Source organism: Melopsittacus undulatus, chromosome 3, assembly GCF_012275295.1.
Source record: "Melopsittacus undulatus isolate bMelUnd1 chromosome 3, bMelUnd1.mat.Z, whole genome shotgun sequence".
Lineage (NCBI taxonomy): Eukaryota > Metazoa > Chordata > Aves > Psittaciformes > Psittaculidae > Melopsittacus > Melopsittacus undulatus.
Genome location: NC_047529.1, coordinates 89951156 through 89973342, shown reverse-complemented (window position 1 = coordinate 89973342; position 22187 = coordinate 89951156). Strand labels below are relative to the sequence as shown.

General features: G+C 41.2%; 1 protein-coding gene across 1 annotated transcript in view; it reads left to right on the top strand.

The window, feature by feature from the left end:
* Positions 1-17818, top strand: part of PCNX2 (pecanex 2) — a 154901-nt gene extending 137083 nt beyond the window's left edge. The window contains exons 29-34 of the mRNA XM_005146038.3: positions 5781-5925; positions 7105-7335; positions 7772-8046; positions 9053-9237; positions 13715-14163; positions 16171-17818. Coding sequence (XP_005146095.2) covers positions 5781-5925; positions 7105-7335; positions 7772-8046; positions 9053-9237; positions 13715-14163; positions 16171-16344 — 1459 coding nt within the window. The 3' untranslated portion in view covers positions 16345-17818. The remainder of the gene's footprint in view (positions 1-5780; positions 5926-7104; positions 7336-7771; positions 8047-9052; positions 9238-13714; positions 14164-16170) is intronic.
* The last annotated feature ends 4369 nt before the right edge of the window (positions 17819-22187 follow it).

The window sequence follows — 22187 nt, the reverse complement described above, 5'->3', positions numbered from 1 at the left end:
TGTTTTGGCACTAATACAGATACAATAGCAATGTCACCTATTTGTATTGGCTTACAAGGTTAGTAGCTAATGAAAAGAGATAATATTATCAGAGGCTTTCTAAAGCTTAACATGGAAAGTATGAATGTTAGGGACAATTATTTGCGAAGTCTTCTGCAGAGATTTAATACTAATTGCAGGAGTTGGCTATAGCATGTCTTTTTAAAACCTGGGAAATGTTTTGATGAGTGGACACTCCATACTTAAAAATACTTTCCTTGGTGAGAAAAGGTCTGTAGAAAGGCAAAAAAAAGTGATATATACAGTGCACAGCTCTATCCCTGTTTTTCCTAATCTATTCTATGTAATACTGTATCTTTAATTAAAGTCCTGGCTTTCTTTTTGTTAAGTGAGTGCTCCAGGGCAATATTGAATCATTGTATTTTTAAAATGTATTTTGTGACATAAAAGGGATTAAGGGGAAGCTTCTGTTAGTATCTTTTTCAGTGCTACTTCACAAAAGCTTTCCCTAGAAAAGTTTCACTGTGGAAAAACTGTGTCACTTACCCACCTGGTTAAATTCCCTCTAATACACCTCAGCTGTCAGAAAGATTTGGAGGACAAAAAGGAATCCAAGTAGCACAGTTCAAGTTATAAATTGCTGCAGCTACAAAACATGACTTCAGCTTGGTGAGATAACTAAAGAGCAAGGTGGGTATGCTACCCCCAATATAAAGACCTTGATCAACAGAAATCCCCCAGATACATGCACTTCAGCACAGGGGGCAGCTCTTAGTGTACTTAGTGTATTTACTGCTTCATAGAAATCTGCAGAACTTATTTAGAATCATAGAATCATAGAATAGTTAGTGTTGGAAAGGACCTCAAGATCATCTAGTTCCAACCCCCCTGCCATGGGCAGGGACACCTCACACTAAACCATATCACCCAAGGCTTCATCCAACCTGGTCTTGAACACTGCCAGGGATGGAGCATTCACTAATGCAAAGCAGTAGTAAATCAGTGAGGCTTCAGTTGGTGTACAAATATACAGCATGCCGGGGGAAGAGAACTTTTCCAGCATGTACAATGCGCAATGCCGCTGAGGCCAGAAAGAGATGTTCCTGAGGATCCGCTTTAGCCACTGATGGCAGGTCTCTCTCCCCTCTCTCTGATGGAGGTACATCAGCTCTTACAAAGGGTGATATAGGGCATTATTGCTGGTCCTCAACCCCCAGCTCTTGGGCTGTTGCAGATCTGCATTCAGTCAGATGGGGAGCAGTATCTCTCATTCAGTCAGATGGAGAGCAGTTTGCTTCACACTCATTTTCCTTGAAAAGGTTCCATGATAGTTTGGGTACCTTTTGGAGCCTACTTGTGCTGAAGAGTGTTTTAGTTTTCGTTAGAGCAGGCAGTTCCACAGCCAGCTGTGTGCATGAAGGGGATGTATTGCATGTGCAGCTGTTGGGAGCTGGGCCACTTTGTAAGAGATCAGGGCTCCTGACACACGCTCTGTCACACTTGAATGCTGGACTACAAAATTTACATTACTTGGATTACTCTGGTAGTCACTGAGAAGTGACCTTGAACTTCAGGAATATGAATTCTGGCTGTGAAGCATCATGTGTACAACACTGCTAGAGGTTTTGTGATGAGTTTCAGATGTAGAGGCCAGATAGGCATTGTATTCTTCTCATGCTTATTTCTATTAAGTGTTTTAGATATGTCCAATGTAAGCAAACCCGCCAGGAAGCTGTGCTCTGCAGTCCATGTTTTGTTCTTGGTGGTAACCATGCAAGTTGTAGGGAACTTCCTCTGGACTAAGTCTAGCCTTTGCTGTGTCTGAAGGAGTGACACTCATCTAACTGCTGCACAGAAATAGTAATGCAAAGGTAATGTTACACTACAGAATTGAGATTCAGGTTTACATTGTGTATGTAAACTACCAATTTGCACTCATTTACACATGATTTTGTCTAATCTATTAATCAGTAAATGTCACTGTGTAAACCAAAATTTTAAATGCACTTTTATAATGTATGTAAATAATTATCAGAGTCCCCGTTCATGTAAATGTCAGTACAAACCCAACATTAACACTAGATTACACAATAAATGCATTCATTAAGAAGGCAGAACATTGCTATGCAAATAACTTGCTTTTTTAAAGTACCATTAGGAGGCACTCTGTACAAAATGCAGTTTGTAGAATGAGATGACATTACCATTCATTTATTCAAATATGAGTGATATGTTTAGGTGTACATTTGTAAAAAAAATACTTAAAACTCCTATTCAGCCACTAGACCTGCTGCTAAATTAATGTTTATGTGTATACATGTAAATAAATGTACACAGTTCAAGTCTGGAAAAATATAAAAATCTCTCAAGCATCTCTCATCAGATACTTCCAACATTACAAAGCCTGGATGCTCATGTCCCCTGAGCTCCCTTTGGGTGTTGTCACTCAGAGTGGACAGAGGATTACTCCAAGGAACACTTCTGGCTGGAGGAGCCACTGTTCATGCTGAAGCCCAGGGAAGCAGCTGGCCCTGCTTGTTCTTTCCCTCCTGGGCACGACGTTGCACTGCCCAGCATCTGAGGGGAAAGAGGTGGAGGGCTACCACTGAAAATACTTGATTCAGATAAGCTGCGACATTCAGGTCATTACCAGTTCACAGGCATGCGTGTTTCTTCATTCCTTAAATATATACACAGTTAACACCGAGAAAGGTCTATAAACTGCAGACAGAGGATGGGTTTTGATGTGCAAAATACACAGGTATATTCACCAGCTCATTACTTTTCATCCATGCTGTTTTCAGGCTTTCAGCAAATGCTTTTAGTTTCAGCTCTTAGACCAATGTAAGGGGTGCAGTAAGTAAGAGGGAGTATTTGTTTTGGCTCTGTTGCCTTCCCTCTGGTATTTGTGGTGCTATTTAATCCCCTTCTTTCTGTACATTTGAGGGGCCGACAGTTCCCACACACCTACTAGTCTCGTTTTAAAACAGCTCATTTTAAAACAGTTGTGGCAGCAGCTTTTTGAGTGTTTAGCTGAGACGGTTAGAAATGTTGCCAGAAATAGTAGTTTTGTCTCTTCCTGATTAACGTCATTCCTCTGGCATGTGAATTTACCTTAACTAGTTTCTAAAATATTTTGAATGAGCCTGTAACTACAGCAGATTACTAATTGAGGTATGGTAAAACTGGGCCAAGAATGCAGAAACAACCTTGAGTAAGGACTGAGATCAAAGCTGTTGGCTTTACAGCTTCCTTATAATCTCATTAGAGTCTTCAGGAGACAGCATGACAATGGGAAGAATAGCAATGGCTGTATTTATGTGGATTAAGGGCTGCGTGTTACAGAAGTAATAGCTTGAGATAGCGTCACATTATAGGCAGAATGTACCCAAAAGCCTCATTACAATTGGTGGGAGAATAAAAGATATCCACAGTTTTGTAAATACAGCAATCTCCTCCAGACCTCTCTGCTGGAAAATACAATATAGAAAATAATTGACTCTCAGTCTCTCACAACTACTGTCACCACTGCTTTGCTCCTTGTAGCGGTCATATTTGTTCTTAAAAATGCTCATTAGAGAATTCATTATACAGAGGGATGAGAAATGGATAAAGTCTTCCCTAACTAAGCACAGTGAGAACTGTATGTGCTTCTGTCTGCTGATGCTCAGCTGCAGTTTGCACAGCTGTCCTAGTCCTGGCCTTGCTTTCAGTAGGTACTGCTGTTCACAGCAGCCTATTTAGCATGTGCTGATGCCCGTAAGACACTTACATGGTGAATGCAAACTCTTTGTCTCCTCTGGTGTTCAGATTTGGCTCTGAGAGCTTCTAATTATGTAAAAACCAGTTCTCTTTCCTGCCTACTCCTCCCTTCATCCCAGCCAACTTTTCAGAGCAAATATGGGGGGTGTTATATGGGGAAAAACTATACTAGACCATACTATCATTATTAGGTGCAGGTAGGCTATTTTTCAATGTCACCCTGGGAAGAATAGATACAGCAGTGTTTTTACCAGGCAAGGATTCAGCTATGTATGCTGGATGTTGCCCAGTGGGTGGGCAAGTGAAAGGACCCATCCTGATTTCTAGACTTTTCAAAGGAGATGATAGTCACACATCTCACCACATATTTCACACTGGCTGCACCCACTATTTTCCCTCCTCCCAATTGCCCTCTAGGGCTTTCCTAGCTATTAAGCAGGATTTGGGGATATTACCATTTTCTAAATTGTGGAGATGATTAACTAAAAGTCAATGGGGATCAGGACCTGCTCCTTGAAAACACATAACTCCCACTGAAATCAATGCTTGAATGTTTTGAAGATCCATGTGTAAGTGCCTGTCTCACACAGGCATGTTTTAATACATAACATAGTACTAATAAATGCAAATCAGTTAAGAATTCACAGGAACTTCCCAATGCTTCTCATGTTCCCAGCAGCGACAGCAGCCCTGCCTTCCTGACTGGCCTTGCTCCCACTGATTAGCTGATTTTTATAACATGGTGCTTTCACAGAGAGAACTGGTATCCAGCTGCTCTTCTGGTAACAGCAGATATATCTTTCCAATTTAATTTCTAAAACATGCTACCCACCAAGGGCAAAATTAGAATGTTTTTGCTGAAGACAGGCCAAGCAGTTCTTCCTCTCAGAGAAAACATCCAAATGACTTTTTTCTTCTCCTAAAATAATTAAGAGAGCTCAATTATGTGGAAAGATTATGAATTCTCTAGAGAGAGCCAGGGCAGTAATGAAAACTGCCAACATCTTAATGCAGCTTCTCCTCAGAGCCTTTACAATCTAAAAAATCAACTGTTGTGAGAGTGAGTGAAATCTTGGCAAGTAGGTGAAACTATGTCCTGTGGGTTTGCAGGAGATGCCTGTGTTTAACAGATGATTCTGCTTTCTTCAGTTTTGAGCTCACTTCTTCAGGGTAGCATTAGGACAGCAGTCCTGCTACAGGCATTATACAAGTGGTTGTGGTGCTGTGGGAAGCTTGTGGTTCAGGGTGCAGACTGGAGCCGAAGGCTGTTTTTTCTTCCCTTAGCAAAGCCCTTTGAGGCCATTTTCTAATAGCCACTTGGTTTTGTGCCTTTTACCCCTTGCTTAAGCCTCAGGTCTAGGCAAACCAGTATCCAAGGTCAGGCAGAACTGGTTACATCTAGTTTCTTATATTAGAGAAAAGAAACCCAGAGCACATTTGCTTTATGGCTCATTGTTTCAATATGAAATGCTGTCATTTGACTCATGCTCTCACCTGGTTTGCTGCACAGTTCCTGAAGCTAAGTATTCTTCTCAGTACATCTGGGTTAATGTTCACAGCTGGGTTTGAGTTTCACGACAGAAGTCTCAGATTTACTGAAAAGACTTTTTACAGCTGTTTTTTTTTAATTTTACCTCATGAGGAGAACTGCTCACAGGGCTGATCAATACACCTGCACATGAGTGGGCAGCTCCTGCTGCCAGCACAGCACTTGTGGGGCAGCTGGCACTCTTTGACTTGGTCTCTCTGGCACTGCTGCAGAGTAGCAGCACCTTGTGGCACAGCCACCCATCCTTAGGACATCCTTCCTTCCAGGTACCACACTCATTCCATGGCCAATTGTTTACAGTGCAAGCAGAAGGAAAACCACCTACCCCGAGGACTGCTTTCGTATTAGAAGTGTGCGCTACAACCACAGCTTTATACCGACTGCTCAGTATGTGGCCAGTGGAGGGAAGGGGTCCAGCCTGGTGAGCTGGGAATGACTTTTGTGAGTGACTGCTGCCTTTCTCTTACAGCTTGGACTCTTTTCTTTATGGGCTTCATGCGCTGTTCAAAGGAGACTTTCGGATAGCGGCAAAAGATGAGTGGGTCTTTGCAGACATGGATCTGTTGCATAAGGTTGTTGCCCCAGCAATCCGAATGTCTCTGAAGCTACACCAGGTAGTGTCTTCTTTTATTATTTATTTTTAGTTTCAATTTTTAATGTAATACCTGTTTTCTGAGGGAAGCACGGGAAACCTTAGAAACTGTCCAAAGGAGAGAGAGAAATGGAGTGGTTTTGCCTTATTCTGAGAAACTTCCTTAACCAAAATGGAAAAGCTTGGCTTTTATTTATTTTGCATTCCCTTATCTTTTTTTCTGTACCCCTGCTACTCATTTGAAACCATTCATATTGCAGAGCTTGACCCTGTATTTTTCATCAAAACAAAACTGAGTCATATCTTGTGTGGACACTATAGAGATAGTTTTAGATTGAAAAAAAACTACATGAATTAGACTAACTCCACTGCTAATTTATCAGTCTTTTCATGAATGGCAATGCACATGTAATGCTTCCATATGTTAAAAGACACAGATGAGAGGAGAGTGGTTTGAAGGGTCAGTGTCATGGCTGTTTGATTATGTCAGGTTGTTTCTGACCCCATTCTGTTTTCAGTTGTAAAAATCTGGCACATTTCTATTGAAGTTGCTCCAATTTCTTTAAGTCAACCCTCGTATAGCTTGGAGTTGACAACGTTCTTGCTCTGGCACATGATGATTTAGTATCATATGCTTTTATCATGCACGGTATTTATAATTGCTCTGAATGTAACTGAAGTGGAACTGCTGGGAATTAATATGCAAGAGTTTGACACAGTAATTTTATGAATGTTATCACTGGCTGTGTTGCTGTGTGACAGCTATAATAGTAACACAATATTGTGATATGTGCTGATGGAGTCCCAGTCTGTGCTTTTGTTAGTGTTTTTTTGTGAATAAAAATAAGGATTTCCAGAAGAACTGTGCAACACCCCAGGTGATTCTGATCCCCCTCCAGCTTACCCAAAAGCTCTGCCTCCCAGGGTTTTCCCACTCTATAAAAAGGAAGTGGCTAAGTTGGTATCCTCTGAGTGTCTTTGTCTGGTGGAGACATGAGATCAGAACAAGTTACAGTAAAAAAAAATCATACCTTTCTATATTACTGTTAAATTAATTGTTCTACCTCCCCGAAGACATGCTGTATCAAATGGCAAGTCACTTGTGGGATCAGCTGGCAACTGTTTGAAAAGCTAGATTTTGTTTATTGTATTTTCACAAATATACCTGACTTTTTTAATACTTTTTTTCCTGTGCTACCAGGACCAGTTTACTTGCCCAGATGAGTATGAGGACCCAGCAGTTTTGTATGAAGCAATCCAATCTTTTGAAGAAAAGGTAGTGATTTGTCACGAAGGGGACCCAGCCTGGCGCAGCGCTGTGCTTTCCAACAGAGAGGAGCTGCTAACCCTGAGACATGTGGTAGATGAAGGAGCAGATGAGTATAAAGTTATCATGCTCCACAAAAGCTACTTGAGCTTCAAGGTTATCAAGGTACATATACCATCTTGCTAATATTGCAGTAATTTAGGGCTGTGATAACTAATAATAGTTCTGAGCAATCTGGCCAAGAGGAGAGGTTGATTGTAGTTACTGGAATGGGGATTGGAGGCTAAAAAAGTTCTCTTCAGTTGACTTCCATTTTGCACCCATATGTTTGTGTATCCAAAGTATCATTCCAGGCTTTACCACCAGGGATTAGCTGCAAAAGTTCACAGGACCTATTGGTGCAAAGACATGAGGGTTTGCACACACAGCTATTGCCTTTCTACCTAAATTGTGTCATTTGGTGTCCCTGCCCATGGCAGGGGGTTTGGAACTAGATGATCTTAAGGTCCTTTCCAACCCTAACTGTTCTATGATTCTATGATTCTGCGTCTTAAGCAGCAAACACTTCCATGTGATCCACATGTTTTTAACCCATCTGTAGGTCAACAAGGAGTGCGTCAGAGGGCTTTGGGCTGGGCAGCAGCAGGAACTGATATTCTTACGCAATCGTAACCCGGAGAGAGGAAGCATTCAGAACAATAAACAGGTCTTGAGGAACTTAATTAACTCTTCATGTGATCAGCCACTGGGATATCCAATGTATGTTTCCCCTTTAACCACCTCGTACCTTGGGACACACAGCCAACTGAGGAATATTTGGGGGGGACCTGTCAGTTTGGACAACATTAAAAAGTGGTTCAAATCCAAATGGTTAAGGTAGGTGTTACATTTTGGCTATGCAGATAGAGACCCTGCAGTCTTAGTTCCACTGTATTTTCTATTAAAAGAGAGCAATTCCATAGTATGAGCAAAAAATTAATGGCAAATAACTCAGAATATTACAAAATAGCCCTACAAATATAGCAGAAAGCAAATTTATTACATATTCATGGCTTTTAAGCGAAGATTTCTGCATGTTCAGGAAGATTCATTATCAAATCACTTAGCACTACAGACATTTCCCTTATTCCAGGAAATTTTACTGTTTATGCCTTGTAAATAAGGGTATCTCTTCTGTAACTCAGTGACATGTCAGAACATGAGTAAATGTGTTGGCGGGTTATGCTCCAAAGCTTTGGCAATATAGATTAATCATCCCCAAGTCTGCTCTTGGCCAAAACACATCTAAAAAATTTACTTACTACCAACAAAAACTGCCTGACTTCCCAGGTGCAGGTAAGTATGATCAGTGTCTGACAGATTCTCTCTCTCTCATTCCTGCATACACTGTTCATACAGCAATAACTCACTCTTGTCTCATTCCCTCCACCTGCCCTATTGCCATAGTGGCTGAAGAGAGGCAGGGGACCATGGAGAGACTATAGGAGCCAGCTTGCATGTTATGACCTGTGCTTAGATGCCAAGATTAAACCTACTGGCTTAATATGTTAGTTTCCCACCACACAGCTCATTCCCACTGAGCTCCCTGCAGTCCATTCCTCTTTGCTACTCAGTTACCAATGCAAAACCTGATCTTTAGATCCCTCTGTAACATCAGATAGTCTCACTGGGCTCCAAAGCCAGGTAACACAGACAAGGTGTGTGTTGTATAGAGTTTTGTTCCTAGGAAGCTTACCATGCCATCTTTGTCATTTCATAAAATGTCAAAAGACCTGCAGCAGTACGAGAGAGTACAGTTATACATTGTAAAGGCACTTAACATTGGTGGCAGAAATTTTTGTGCATAATAAATGGATGACCATGCGTGTGTTCCTGCCAACAGAATGCGGAAGGACTGCCATGCAGCTCACCATGAGAGAGGAAACGTTGAAGAGGTAGACGGTGTAGGGGGTTCATCGTCTAGCAGCAATCGCACAGGCAATTCAAGCCAGAGCAGTAGCTCACAGCCTACCAGAGATGGAACACCTCAGTTGCAAGCTTCATCTCAAGAGGTCCACCAGCGTGCAGGTACCTGCACAATTTACTTGGCTTTCTCTGTAGTCCTCTCCTGAAGGGCCATGCCACATAGGCACATGTTTTTGGAGCGTGCTTATGTCCAGTGGAAAACTAATTTTAGAAAGAGGGAGGTCTGTCTTTTCTGATGACCAAGCATGTGAAAGAGATGGCTTCCTGATATTGTTCTGGGTATTTACTGGAACGGGGGGAATAAGACAAATGTGATTCACCAAAGGTGCCGCTGTCAAACTCCTTTACATGTAACTTTTGGACTAGGAGGTTCCACTAGCAATGCCAGAATGAGAAATGCAGGTGTGAGAGAGTCTAGCTGTGCAGTGGAGAGAGCCCGTACTGCAGTGAACCTGGGCTTCCTGTTGGCTGGGAAGCAGAAGTATGAAAACATCCTAATTATCTTGGAAGAACCATGACAATTTATTTGAGGAATTAGTTTGACTGTTCATCAGCACATGTGGAGAACAAACAAACAGGAAATAACTTCTTATGTTTCTACAGCAGTTACTAAGAGAAAAATAAATGTTGTCAATTGTTCTGTCAGCTAACATCTAAGCCCTTCTCACATTAAATTATGGAGTCAAAAATACTGTAGACATATTCACAAGGTAGAACTACTGACCTTCACACTGGAAATATACATTAAGTTTGGCAGTGGGTCACTGAGAGACCAATTGCTGTGGGATTAGGACTTTTAATGCCAATTAACTCAACCTTTCAACAAGTTGTGGTTATTACTGTACACATTAAAGAAGAGTACTAGAGGGCTATGACACTTGTTTGTTTCCTGTTAGAGCATTTTGACCTCTCATTAAAGATAATAGACAGGACTGGAGAAAATCTTGCCTTGAATATAAATCATGTTGTAAGAATAAAATAACTGCTGCTTTTAATTGAGTTTAGCATTAGAGGAATCCTCATGTGCATACTCATAACTTGACATGGCAGTAATCAGAATGGCAGACTTAATTGTAAAATAATGATCATGAGCATGCCATACAATAATGAAAGTTAATTATGAGTTGTTTAAAAGAGTGTACTGGGCACTCAAAAACCACAGTCAAGAGAGAAGGTCACAGTTAAGTACAGCAACCTGGCTTTGAGGTAAAATGAAGAAATGCACAACAAATGCAGGGAAGTGGAAAATAGCAAATGCAAATCGGTTTTCAGTCCTTAGAGACTACTGATAAGAGAAAGAGAATTGAAACAAGGAGAAGTTTCTGGCTAGCACCATTAGGGCAAAAAGATAAAAGTGGGTTTGTGGGTTTTATTTTTAGAGATTACTAGAAGAAAAAAAAGTCCTGAACAGTCATCTCAATCCACCACTATAGAGAACAGCAGAATTGCCACGGCATAGAAATGAGAAATGTCTGGTTTGTATTGGGAAAAATGCAGATGACCTGTTTCTATGATCTGATCATGAAGTAGTTCCTTCCATCCTAACAGCTACAAAGAACATGAAGGAGGGGCTATCAAAGCTATATGCTTAACTGAGCAAATCCAAATGACTCTCATTCAAGAAGGTTCTTAAGAGAGAGCTGGTTAGATAGCAAGCTCTTTTTGATCTTCAGTAGGTATCAGGACACTTCAGGCAGTTCCAGAGGATGGGGAAAGAACTTATGCTATGACCATTGCTTAAAAAACAGAATTATAGGATTACTTGATAATGCATGTCTGTCAATCTGACTTTGGTTCAGGATGCTATTGGCCTGCTACGCACAGTCCTAGTGCCCTAATTGAAGAAGGACATTTTTCATTTGGAAGAGGTTCAAAGAAGAGCCAAAAAATGATCAAAGATCTGAGAAATACATCCTGTAGTGAAAGAGCTTCAAACAATTTATAACAGATGCTTTGATCATAGTCTGTAAGTACTTACCTGGGCAACAAAAGATGCCCAAAGACTGCTGATTCAAGCAGACTTGGATGTAACAAAGCTAAACAAATTCAGATTTGAAATCAAGAACATATTTTTAAAAGTGAGAGTAAATAAATAGTGAAACAAGTGACTAAGGGTTAAAGAGAGTTCTCCATGACTGGAGATACTGGATGCATTTATTAAAAATTGCAGTAGCAATTAGTAATACCACACAGACGTTAATTCCAGGCAGTTCTATGGCCCATGCTATATAGCACAGCAGACTAGATGGTCACATCAGTCCCTTCTAGACTCATAATCTATGAATTGAGTGCATTTAATGTTTTCATATTTCATTTTGCACCCTGGTGCCACTGAGTCTGCAAAATGCAATGAAAGCCCTATATAAAAGTGCAACCAAAATCAGGAGCATTGGTGGATACGTGTGGGGTTCTTCCCCAAAGTGTCCTTATTTCATGATGCAGTTTATAGAACAGCCTTTGTTTCCTAAGTGTTTTCAGGAACAAGAGTTATTTATGTGTAGACATGGGTGGTCTCCTGTCCAATGCTCTAACCACTGCATTTGGGATGAATATAGAATACTTTTGGACAGGGGTCAGCTTGGCAGTTTAAATCACAAACAGATGTTTGGCCACGTTAGCCCCTGCACAAACTAACACACTGCAGCCCTTCTGTTCTTAATTCCAGTCTGTTCTTTTTATTCAAAAAGGGTAACGTATTCAAATAACCATCAGATGTAGAAACCAAAGCACTTCAGCAAAACCCCAGGGTCTGAAGAATCTGAATCCCTGTGGAGGCCAGACATGCGCTCAGCTGCCTGCACAGAAGCCAGGCCTGACCCCAGCACAGTGCGTGCTCTCCTTGTTGATCACATCTAAGTGCCAAGGACACCAGCAACATGGCACACAGGAGCCACATGCATCTATCCTGTTGCTCTCAAGCAGAAACCTTGGGGCTTTTATTATAGAGAATGCTGCTTTGCATGCCATCTTTGGAAAATTGTTTGGCGTATAAAAGAACTAAAGATACAGTGTAAAAGGGGTGTGAAATTGTCCAGTGCTTGCCAAATCAACTAGGTTTTAGTCCAGCTAAAGAGCTCCAGTTAGGTTGTAGCCCAGCTCTGCCATCTGACTTTCTGCCAAATAACCCGAATTCCCTTTGCGTCAGCATCTGAAAAATGGGGCTAATGATACCAGCCTCTGGAATGTGGGTCTGTGGATGTAAAACAGCACATTTCAACTATAAAATGTGAATAGTCTGGATACGAAATTCTGCATTACTGGAATCCTCATGGATGCAGCGAACAATCATGTTTCTAGAAGATAGGGTGAGATTTTTATTCCTTTACGCCTGCAAAATTTCACTGTCTGGAGGAGTTTCAGTGCTTTCCTCCCCTCCATAGTTTGTGTATTGGGGAAAAAAATAAATTACCAACCTAGAAATACCTGCCAAAACCACTTGTTTCTGTGCTGATGGCTCTCAACAGAATTTCTGGCTTCAACTCTCTACTCCACAGCTATACCAAGGAAACCAAAATGTCAGCTTGTGTTAATATTTGGAGTTTCCTGGAAAGCAGAAAAGCCAAGCAGGCACTCACATGACTGGATCTGTGCCATTTAAACCTGGGCTAGAGCCTGTCATCAGAAATGGACACTCTTTCATGGCTCACTTTGTGTGCCAACCTGCTGTGTGCCACCTGCAGAGCGCCTGGGTATTAGCAGGTTTCTGGTGTGTTGACTAACCAATAAGTTGATTTATTTTCATTCTATGCCTATTTAACTATGCAAGCATAAGAAATACAGAAATTACTTGTTTGAATGATGTAAGGTGTTGATATCAGTGTTAAAAATGGGTGTGTATATGTTCAGGAAGATAGTTGTCCAGGCACATGACAAGAGCTTATCTAATAACTCTCTGTATCCAACTCTCTATATCTGGTTAAGACACTTCAAGAGCATTATATGGGTCTCATTCAGACCTTCAACAGACTACCCTAACTCAAGGTGTTCACATCTCTTCAGTCTGTGATATGTATATCACTCTTGGAACTCAGACATAGTTTAATGTTAGTCTTAATAACTATATGAATGCTGCAGTCTTCCACTTGGTTGAATTCACAATTTCTCTTTCCCCATATGCAAGAATAATTCTTCTTAATGTGCCACTGTTTTAACCTACAGTTTTTTTATTTTATTTTTGCATTTAACTATACCAAGACATATAAGTCAAAATCCCCTACTTTAGTGTGGTTGTCAAAGGGGAGTGGATTTATAGCAACAGCCATTCACTGGGCAGGTTAAAATGTACATGGCAGAATAGCTGTGAGCCTGTGATTAGAGTACTCTCCTTGGGCTGTCTTTCTCATTTTCCTCTCTTTTGACTGAGTGCAGAACCACTGGAGCTGTTCTGCCCAAATGCCTGTAGTAGAAAACACAGAAAGGCTCATGGGTTTAGCCATTTGTTATTTCTGGTATTCTTGGGATTCTTATGCTGACAAAACCAGCAGTGATATGCCAATAGTAACATGCACAAGTGGGACACTGCTACCAGGGAGTTCATCTGGATGCCACTTACTTAAATATATTAATCTTTCTTTTAAAGGCAGGAGAAAACCCAGGAGTCAGTCCATCCAGGCACACACTGCTTTAAACCAAAGGCCTCCTGCTTCCAGTCACTCTGGACCCATTGTAGAAAACTGCCAGCCTTTCATCCAGACATCTACATCTGCCCATGAAATTGCCCGAAGGCTTTCTAGTAGTCAGCTGTCACTCCACAACTCAGCAACATCCGTGTTTTCCCAGTCCCCAGCTGTTCCTGTTGCAGGCCAGCTGACTGTGCAGGACAGAGCTGCAGCAATGCTCAGGTCCAGTCTGGCCTCTTCCACCAGCTCAACTCTCAGCCTGCTGTTCGGCAAGAGAAGTTTTTCAAGTGCTTTGGTGATTTCTGGGCTCTCAGCTGCAGATGGAGGTAACACCAGTGACACCCAGTCATCCAGCAGTATGAATATTGCCATGGGTCCATCTGCTAGAGCAGCAAGTCAAACAACTCGGGTAAGGCTGAAGCCAAAATAGCAGAATGAACCGTGAACTTCTATACTGCTGTCCTATCAGGTTCTTGAACAGTCCTCACCACTATTTGGTTTCTTCCTTCTCACTGGTCAGAAAACAATCTTCAGAAACAACATCAGGAATTTGGTATTTGTTTTGGAGTTTGCTGCATCACAGTGAAAATTAGACTGTTTAATATTAGCATGTATATGAGAGTGATGTATTTGTAAGTAATTTAACAGCAGGGTAGCTGTTAAGTATGCACCTGAAATTGCAAAATGAGGCAAAATCCCTCTACTTTTCACTAAAGACCAGGGACTTACGTCTCCATTTCTGCAGTCCAGGTGATGAGTGCTATCATAAGCAGACTAAATAGCTCCTTCCTTGCTTACGCAGGACTTAATTATTTGTTCAAATAGGAACCATTCCCAGTCAACAGGGCACTTGTTCTGTCCCTCACTCTCACCAGAAATTCAATCCAGGACCTGAAAACCTTGTTGCTGAAAGGGTTAGTCAAAGAAATCTGTAGGAAATATCTCCCAAAGGAAACCTGAATGCCCTGTGATTCAGCATTTGTTAACAGCAAAACAGTTCACACAAAGAACTTCCAACCCTCTTCCCAGTAGGCTCCCATTTCTATTCCCTTCTTCCCTGGGAAATTCAGTGTACACAGTAGTGTTATTGTTTTATTGTCTACTTAAGTACATTTATTTAACTTCAGTTGCTATGAATTGCTATCCTGAATTTTGAAACTTTCACCACAGCTCTACAGAGCAGTAATGTGAGAAGATGGACTAGAGATAAAACGGCAACTGCAACTACAGGTTGAGTGACATAATTAAGACAGATTTTTGCATTTGGCCTATCAAAACGGAAACCAAATCGGCAACAGGGGGAGACTGAACTGTGTATAACTTTCCTAATTTTCAAAGAATTCTTTAAACCTCAAGTGAAAAAGGTTCCTTAGTCTGTGTGTATTTTGCTCACACCCAAAAATACTAGGATTGGTATAGTTCCCTGGAGTTTTGCCATGAACTGCAACAGAAGCTGACTGAGCATTACTCATCTGGGTTCAATCCTGCTTTATTACTCTAATGAACATTAATAATATTTCTACATGTACAGCTGAATGTATCAAATTACAAGGCATAATTCCAACTCTAAGAGTTTATAGCCTAATTTGCAAGAACACAGCCAGTCTGCAATACTGAGTACTCACAGTAGGATTCACCTTGTCTAACTTTAAGCCATCTAAAATTTGGGCCTGAAGTCGCAGTAGATTGTTGGTGGGGCCTCTATATTCAGTGGAGAGGACAACCTACTTCAGCCTTACAGCTCTCAGGAAGAAATTTTCCCCTGGGATATTCATATCTGCCTGCCAACCATTGACAGCTCAGATGATACACTACATGATTCAATGTAGATGAGGTGAGTCCTGGCCAAAGTAACTGGGCAGAATGCAGGTGTCTATTTGATTTAAAGTGGTAAGGAGGAAGTGTTTCATTTAAAGGTTAACACAGCACAGCTCTGGAAAGTTTTTATACTAATGGACTCCTTACAGTGGGAGTGCATACCATTTCCAGACTGATAACTGCATTCCAGTTTTGATGAAAAGGTTTCTTTGTAAGCTGGATTTCAAATTTGGTGTATAAAGCAAGCCCCAGAGCAACCTGATTTAATTTCTTAGAAGTGAGCCCTACTTGGAGCAGTGGTTTGGACTGGATGACCTCCAAAATTCCTTTCCACTCTAAATTATTTTACAGCTCTCTCTACATGTACATCTGTGGTACTAAACCTCTAGCTCCTGGTCTGCTTTTCTTTCCAAATACATGTGTTTCCAAATGCATATGAGACAAAATCCCTTGTGAATAACACAGGCTGAGAGTCCTATGCAGTTTCAGAGAATGACATTCCTAAATCAATATTTGTATTTTCACCTGTCACTTCAAAATTTAGCAGAAGTGTTACTCAGAAGTTTCCTAAACTACTTGACCTTTCCTTTCTTTCCAGCAACTCACCGAAACTTGTGAAGCAACCGATGCTACAGAATCCAGACCACGGCGAGAGGCAGGTCCAGCCCATGCCATCTTCATGAGTCAGAACCTGGAGTGCAGGAGGGCCAGCCAAGAAGATATGGCTCTGGAAGACACTGCTTCCCAGCAAAGCCTGTCTGAGGAGCAATAAGGAGCATTTCTAGCACAAGAGCCATGTGGTTCTTTGCATTAAAGACAAGAGTCAGGTCAGGGAGCTGCATGGGGGTAGGTTCTTTCAGATGTAACAAGCAACCTTCAAATGTTTATTTTTGTAACTTCTACACAAGAACACTAAGGGGCAGATGTTCTTCCGCTGAAGGCCTTGGCATGGGTAGGGTTTGTAAGATGTCCTAAAAAACACACAGTTCCACTTCATCTCAGGTTCTTGTAAATCCTAGAACAATGACTACAACTTGTTCAATGTTCCTTCCCCTGGAACGGCTGGGATCACAAATCAATACGGTGGAAAATAATACAACTCAGTGAAAAGCACACAAGACATCTCTTTCCTGCCATAATTAAACAGCTGATTGCATGCAAACTAACTGGCATTTGATATATAACATATAGCAAAAGGCAGCTTTGAACAGGGGCAGTGAATATGTAAGAGGATAGTACAACATATACTATAACTTACAGCTACATCTGATTTTTGTTGAGCTTTTTTTTTCCAACAGCAAATCTCTTATTTTTCTTTAACATGTTCTGCAGGTGGTAATTCTGAATAGCAACATAGCATCACAGATTGGTATGCTGCATGCATTCAGCCATACTGAAATATTGTGTGAACGAGCCATCCTACACAGATTAACAGAAGTCAAACACAAGAAAAGAAAGTATCCAGTGCATGGAAAGTCTTCAAAGCATATGGTGCACCTTATTTGCAAAGAAAGCAGCTTTGCATAAACAGCTGCTCTTGCATATTATCTCATGCTCCTGGTTGGTTTACAGCAGTGTTTCTCAAATTTCAGGCAACAGTCCCCTTGGAAGTAGCAGAAGGGCCCAGCGGAATCCTCCTCATAGACAGGAAAGTGCAATGCAGGCTGTAATTATTGTCTGGAAGTGTTTGGATTAGGAAGGGAGCAACTAAATGCCTTTAATTGCTGGACACAGCTCAGTGTCCATAAACACCTGTAGCCAGTAATTACAGACCATTCTGCTTTCCCACCCCCAGAGAAACTGAGCTGCAGCCAACTTAATAGTTGCATGAAGACAGATGATGCAAAAAGGGAGGTCACACTTTTGCACAAGTTTGACAAACACCGATTTACAAGAATGAATGACTGCTTTGGAAGCCTAAAGGCTACAACAAATCCTGCCTCTATGACAGCATCTAAACACACATGTGCCGTATTCTCCTCATTTTTTTAATTAAAAATATTGCAGCTATCAGTGTCTTGCCATTCATCTTTACTGTAAGTACCATAGATTGTTTCTAATGCTCAACATGGTGATGTGCTGCCAGGCTGTCCTGTCCCAGTTAACAAGGAAGATTTAACAAGAGCTGCTGTAGCTAAAGTCTCATTACTGTTAGGCGATACACAGTTGCATTCTGAGCTTCCTACTGTGCCACACTTAAGATTTAAGTAGTTGAACTAAATAACACCTGCTGAAAATAAAATGATCCAAGTACGTTTTGTGTGGCAGCAGTCTTTGAGTTTTTTTTTGTATTTTTAATTGCCTTCTGCCTTATGAAAATGAGAAATCTATTGTTTTTCTTTCACTTCAGATCTTGATGAATTATTTGTAAAGCTCAGCACAACCTAGGCAAAATTTTGTTCACTTTTACAAGGGCAAAAGCAAAATATTCATGTACAGCCCCAAGCCATGTGGTCTTCAGTGCAATTTAAGCCCTACTAGTGTCTCCTGCAGCATCCAGCTGCAATGTGGAAGAGGAAATTGAATTTGCCTGCTCCCTTCTGACCATTTCTGGCCGATTGTACCTCATCTCTTACCACCCTGCTCATGAACTGCTTCATTGCAAATGAAGGCTAGAGGTTATACAGGTAGGTAGAGGACTCTTACTAATAGCCACCAGCCCTGTTTCTGCCCTGGGGGCTTTTGCATGGTAGTCTACTATGACAAACCATCACTGCTTTGTCTTTCTAAACCTTGCCTTGTGTGGAAGCAGGGCAAACAGATGGCTGTGGAAAGCACTGAAAACTTGCCCATATTTAGTTAGCCTCATTGAGGCCTCTAATTTTCACATCTTTATCTTAAGTTTGAATTAATTTCCATGAAAAGTAATTAATTCCAGTAGTTCTAATCAACCTAAATTAATCTGTATATCTAGCTTAAGCACACTAAACCAGATTGGAAAACAGCTGCACAAATCCTTCCAGCAGCAAGTTGCTGTATCTGCTTAGCATGGACCAAGGCCCAGCAATATCACTTTCCCCCAGCACCACATCTTATGTGATTAACCAATGCTTATCTCCACGGCCTCTGGTACTGCACCATAGGATACTGCACCTGCCTCATAGTTCTGACTCAGTTCAAGCCACTGGAACATAGCTCCTTTGGGACAGCTGTAGGTCATGAAGCCCAATCTCCTGCTGCACAGGGTGGCTGACAGAAAAGGCATCCCCTAACTCTTTGTTGAGGCACAAGCAGGGCAGAGGAGGTGTCAAGGTGAGATTCAAAAGTTAGTTCCTTTTCTAGCCATGTGGTAAGCAGTTTTTATTTGGCCATAAAGTTGTTACTGTAACCTAGTGAGTTAAAAAAAAAAACCAAGAGTGACAACAGTAAAAAAGACAAAAAATATAAATTGAAGAAGACAGCACAAACTCACCCATGTTACATTTCTCCATTATTCTGGAGAGGGTCTGCTGTTTTAAGACTTACTGCAATATGTGGTGTTTCTAAGTATGGGCAAATCCTACAGAATAATCAGACATGATGGTTAGAAATAAAATCTGTTACTAGGTATGAGGTTGCACTGATCAAACACATCTTAGACCTCACACTGTGTCTGCAGGAGGCAGACAGGCCCAATTACTCTATACATGACAGAAGATGCATTTAAGGCTTTGATACACACAGACGAGGTACCTAACCCTTACACAAGACCTAGTTTAAACAGGTGGGCAAAACAGCTCTGAATAGCACCAAAAGGCACCTAAGTCCATAGGAATGCCATTCTCAGCACCATACAAATACACAAAGGCTTTAAGCCACCCTTTTGTTCTTGAAAGACCTAAACAGCTTGATACTTAACCTCATGCATGAGGTGGTTCAGAACTGTAAGACGGAGGTACCTGTGACACCTCAAGAACCCCACCTGAGCAGTTTTGGGTTCTGAACAAAAAGGCAACTTAGACTGCTTTTAAGTGAGCTGCAGCACTGATGATAAGTTTCACAATGCATAATGATGTTGTTAAAACCTGGCTCTGTAGCTGCTCAGGCTGATCTATTTGTCAATATTCCACATCTGATCTCTTACCACAGCTGTGATGCAGGAACGATGGCCACCATCAACACACAAGGACCTTTTCTGTGCAGTTCCATCTTGTGTTTTGAAGATTCAGGTGCTATGCTTAAATCTTTCCAGAGCTGCAAAGTCTACTGACTCAGCAGGGGCTGAAGGCAGAAGCCTGGCCATTGCTCCTCCAGCCAGCCCAGTACCTTCTTTCTACAACCTCAAAGCAGTGATACTCCCATCTTGCTAGCAAGCTGAATGCAACATTTGAAGGAATCACTCAACCCACAAGAGCATTTAGTATGTGGTTCTTTCATACAAATGTCAGAAAGGATGAAGAGACAGAGGCCCTAATTGCCTCCCCCCAGCTTAACTCCACTGCTAAAAAGAAACATCAGGAGTGATTTTACCCACACTGGCTCAGCAGGGCCCTCGCAACCAGAGAGCACGTGTACTGTTCAGCAGGCTACAGGAAGGAGGATGAGTATATGGTAAACCATGCACAAACACAGTACAACAGCCCTAGCATTAAATGTGGAATATTTTTTGTTTTACTAAACTTTCCTTCCACTAATGGGCTCTTGTTTACATCATACAGTAAAAGCCAGGTGCTACATCTGTAAGGGTGAAACATAGCACAAAGATGTGGTAAAAAGACTGAGTTACCAAACCCAAGCACAGGCTGCTGAACTGCTCCCATCTACTAGGACTATGCTGCCCTTCAGCCCAGCTGTTGCCACCACAGCAAGCAAATAGGAAACAGTGATGGGTGCAATGTACAAAGTTCATGTCTGTTCATCCAAAATTACAAATGCTGGAGGCCTTGGTTCTCTCCATTTTGAACTGCCATCTAAACTTCTATATGAGGAACTGGAGTTCTCATTGTGAAGTCTCACCTCATTCCCACAGATGGAAAATCTTGGCATTCATTGCAGTTAAGACAAATGTTAACAAAAAGGACTTACCACTGTGAATCTTTTTCCCTCGACAGGGTGGCCAGATACTCTGAATATCTTATTAAGTTCTTAGGAGGCTCTGCAGTGTCATTCACAGCTTTTTTAAAATGCTTGTTATTAGAATAAAGCAAGAAATGTCATCTGCATTTAGCTCCAACCCACAAGCTGACTGCTCTTCTCTTGCTGGGGAATTTAAGTTAAAGATTAGCTGAATTTTGTGCAGCTCATTTTAGAAGATCAGAATTACCAGTGAAATTCTCCAGCATGTAATAATCATCTTCTCATCAATGCATATTTTTTAGCTACCCAATTATTGCCATATTTAGATTACTCCCTGGATTGGGAGCTTGTATTTAATTACAATATTTCACTAGTGCTTGTACACCCTTAAATCTGCAACACAGACATACTACTTATAATTAACTTTGCAGTAGGTCCAGTGTTAAAGACTCACCTCTCTCATACAGAGTTTTACAAGTCAAAAATTGTCTAATGCATGATAAATAATGCAGGCCATGTTTATTCCATGCTGTGCGCAATTTGATGGTGGAATTACAAGCCTCCTTGCCAAAAAACATCCTTGATTCTCAGGCTTCAAGAGAGTAATTGGTACCTCATATTTTCCCCCTTTTTGCACCAATTAAAACCTGCAGGTGCACTAATGCTGTCATCTGGAATCTTGCTGGTACATCAGAGGTTATTTTCCCCAAATGTGTGCTATTAGGAAAATCAGCCCATCAGGGGAATTGTGAATGCGGTGTTTGTTGTTACAGTGCTCTCAAGGCCTTCCAAATATTCTACTAGTGCAGGACCAGATAATAAATTCTTACCTCTAAACTAAGCCCAAGTGCCAGAAAAACTTGAGTTCAGTTGGAAATACTACTTTCTCACTCATTCAATGTATATTTGAAACAAGTGAATCATCTCTTCAGGACTGTGTCAGATTTAAAGGCCAGACACGACTGTTTAGGTCATCAAGGATCTCCTGCTGAATACAGACCACAAAATTTCTTTTTCTTTCTCCTGAAAAGCACTCTAGCTCAGAGAGAAGCTGGGCTTAAAAAAAAAACAACAAAAAACCCCAACAAATAAAAGACACACCAATCTTGAGATAGGTAGCAGAAACCAAGAGCCAGTGACAGCAGCAGCAAAATTACCCTTGATTTAAAAGGGCAGACACTTCACTCACAGTTCCAGTGAAGGAAAATTCCACCTCCATTTTGGAAGTTCTTCCAGTGACTAACTACCCTCACTATAAAAGGTCTTCCTTGCACCATGAGACAGTGGCTTAAAAGTACTATAAGCACAATGGTTAAAAATTCCCCAAACTTTTCATGAGTTTTCTTTTTTTCCCTATTTATTAAATGGTAGGACAACAGCAGGCATCATGTCACTGTATGCAGGGTAATGTAATATACTTTCATGAGGCACAAATACCATTTTAAGTTACTAACTCCTAACAGTAGAGGCTGAACTGGAATTTGGAAAACTGAACTCTGCCATTGCTCCTGCAGGAACTCTCCTCCCCAGTCTCTACAGAGAACAGCCAATACCTCCATTTTTTATTTAGCTTTAAAGGTCAGTCCTCATTTAAGATTCAACTGCAGTCCCATTAAAACC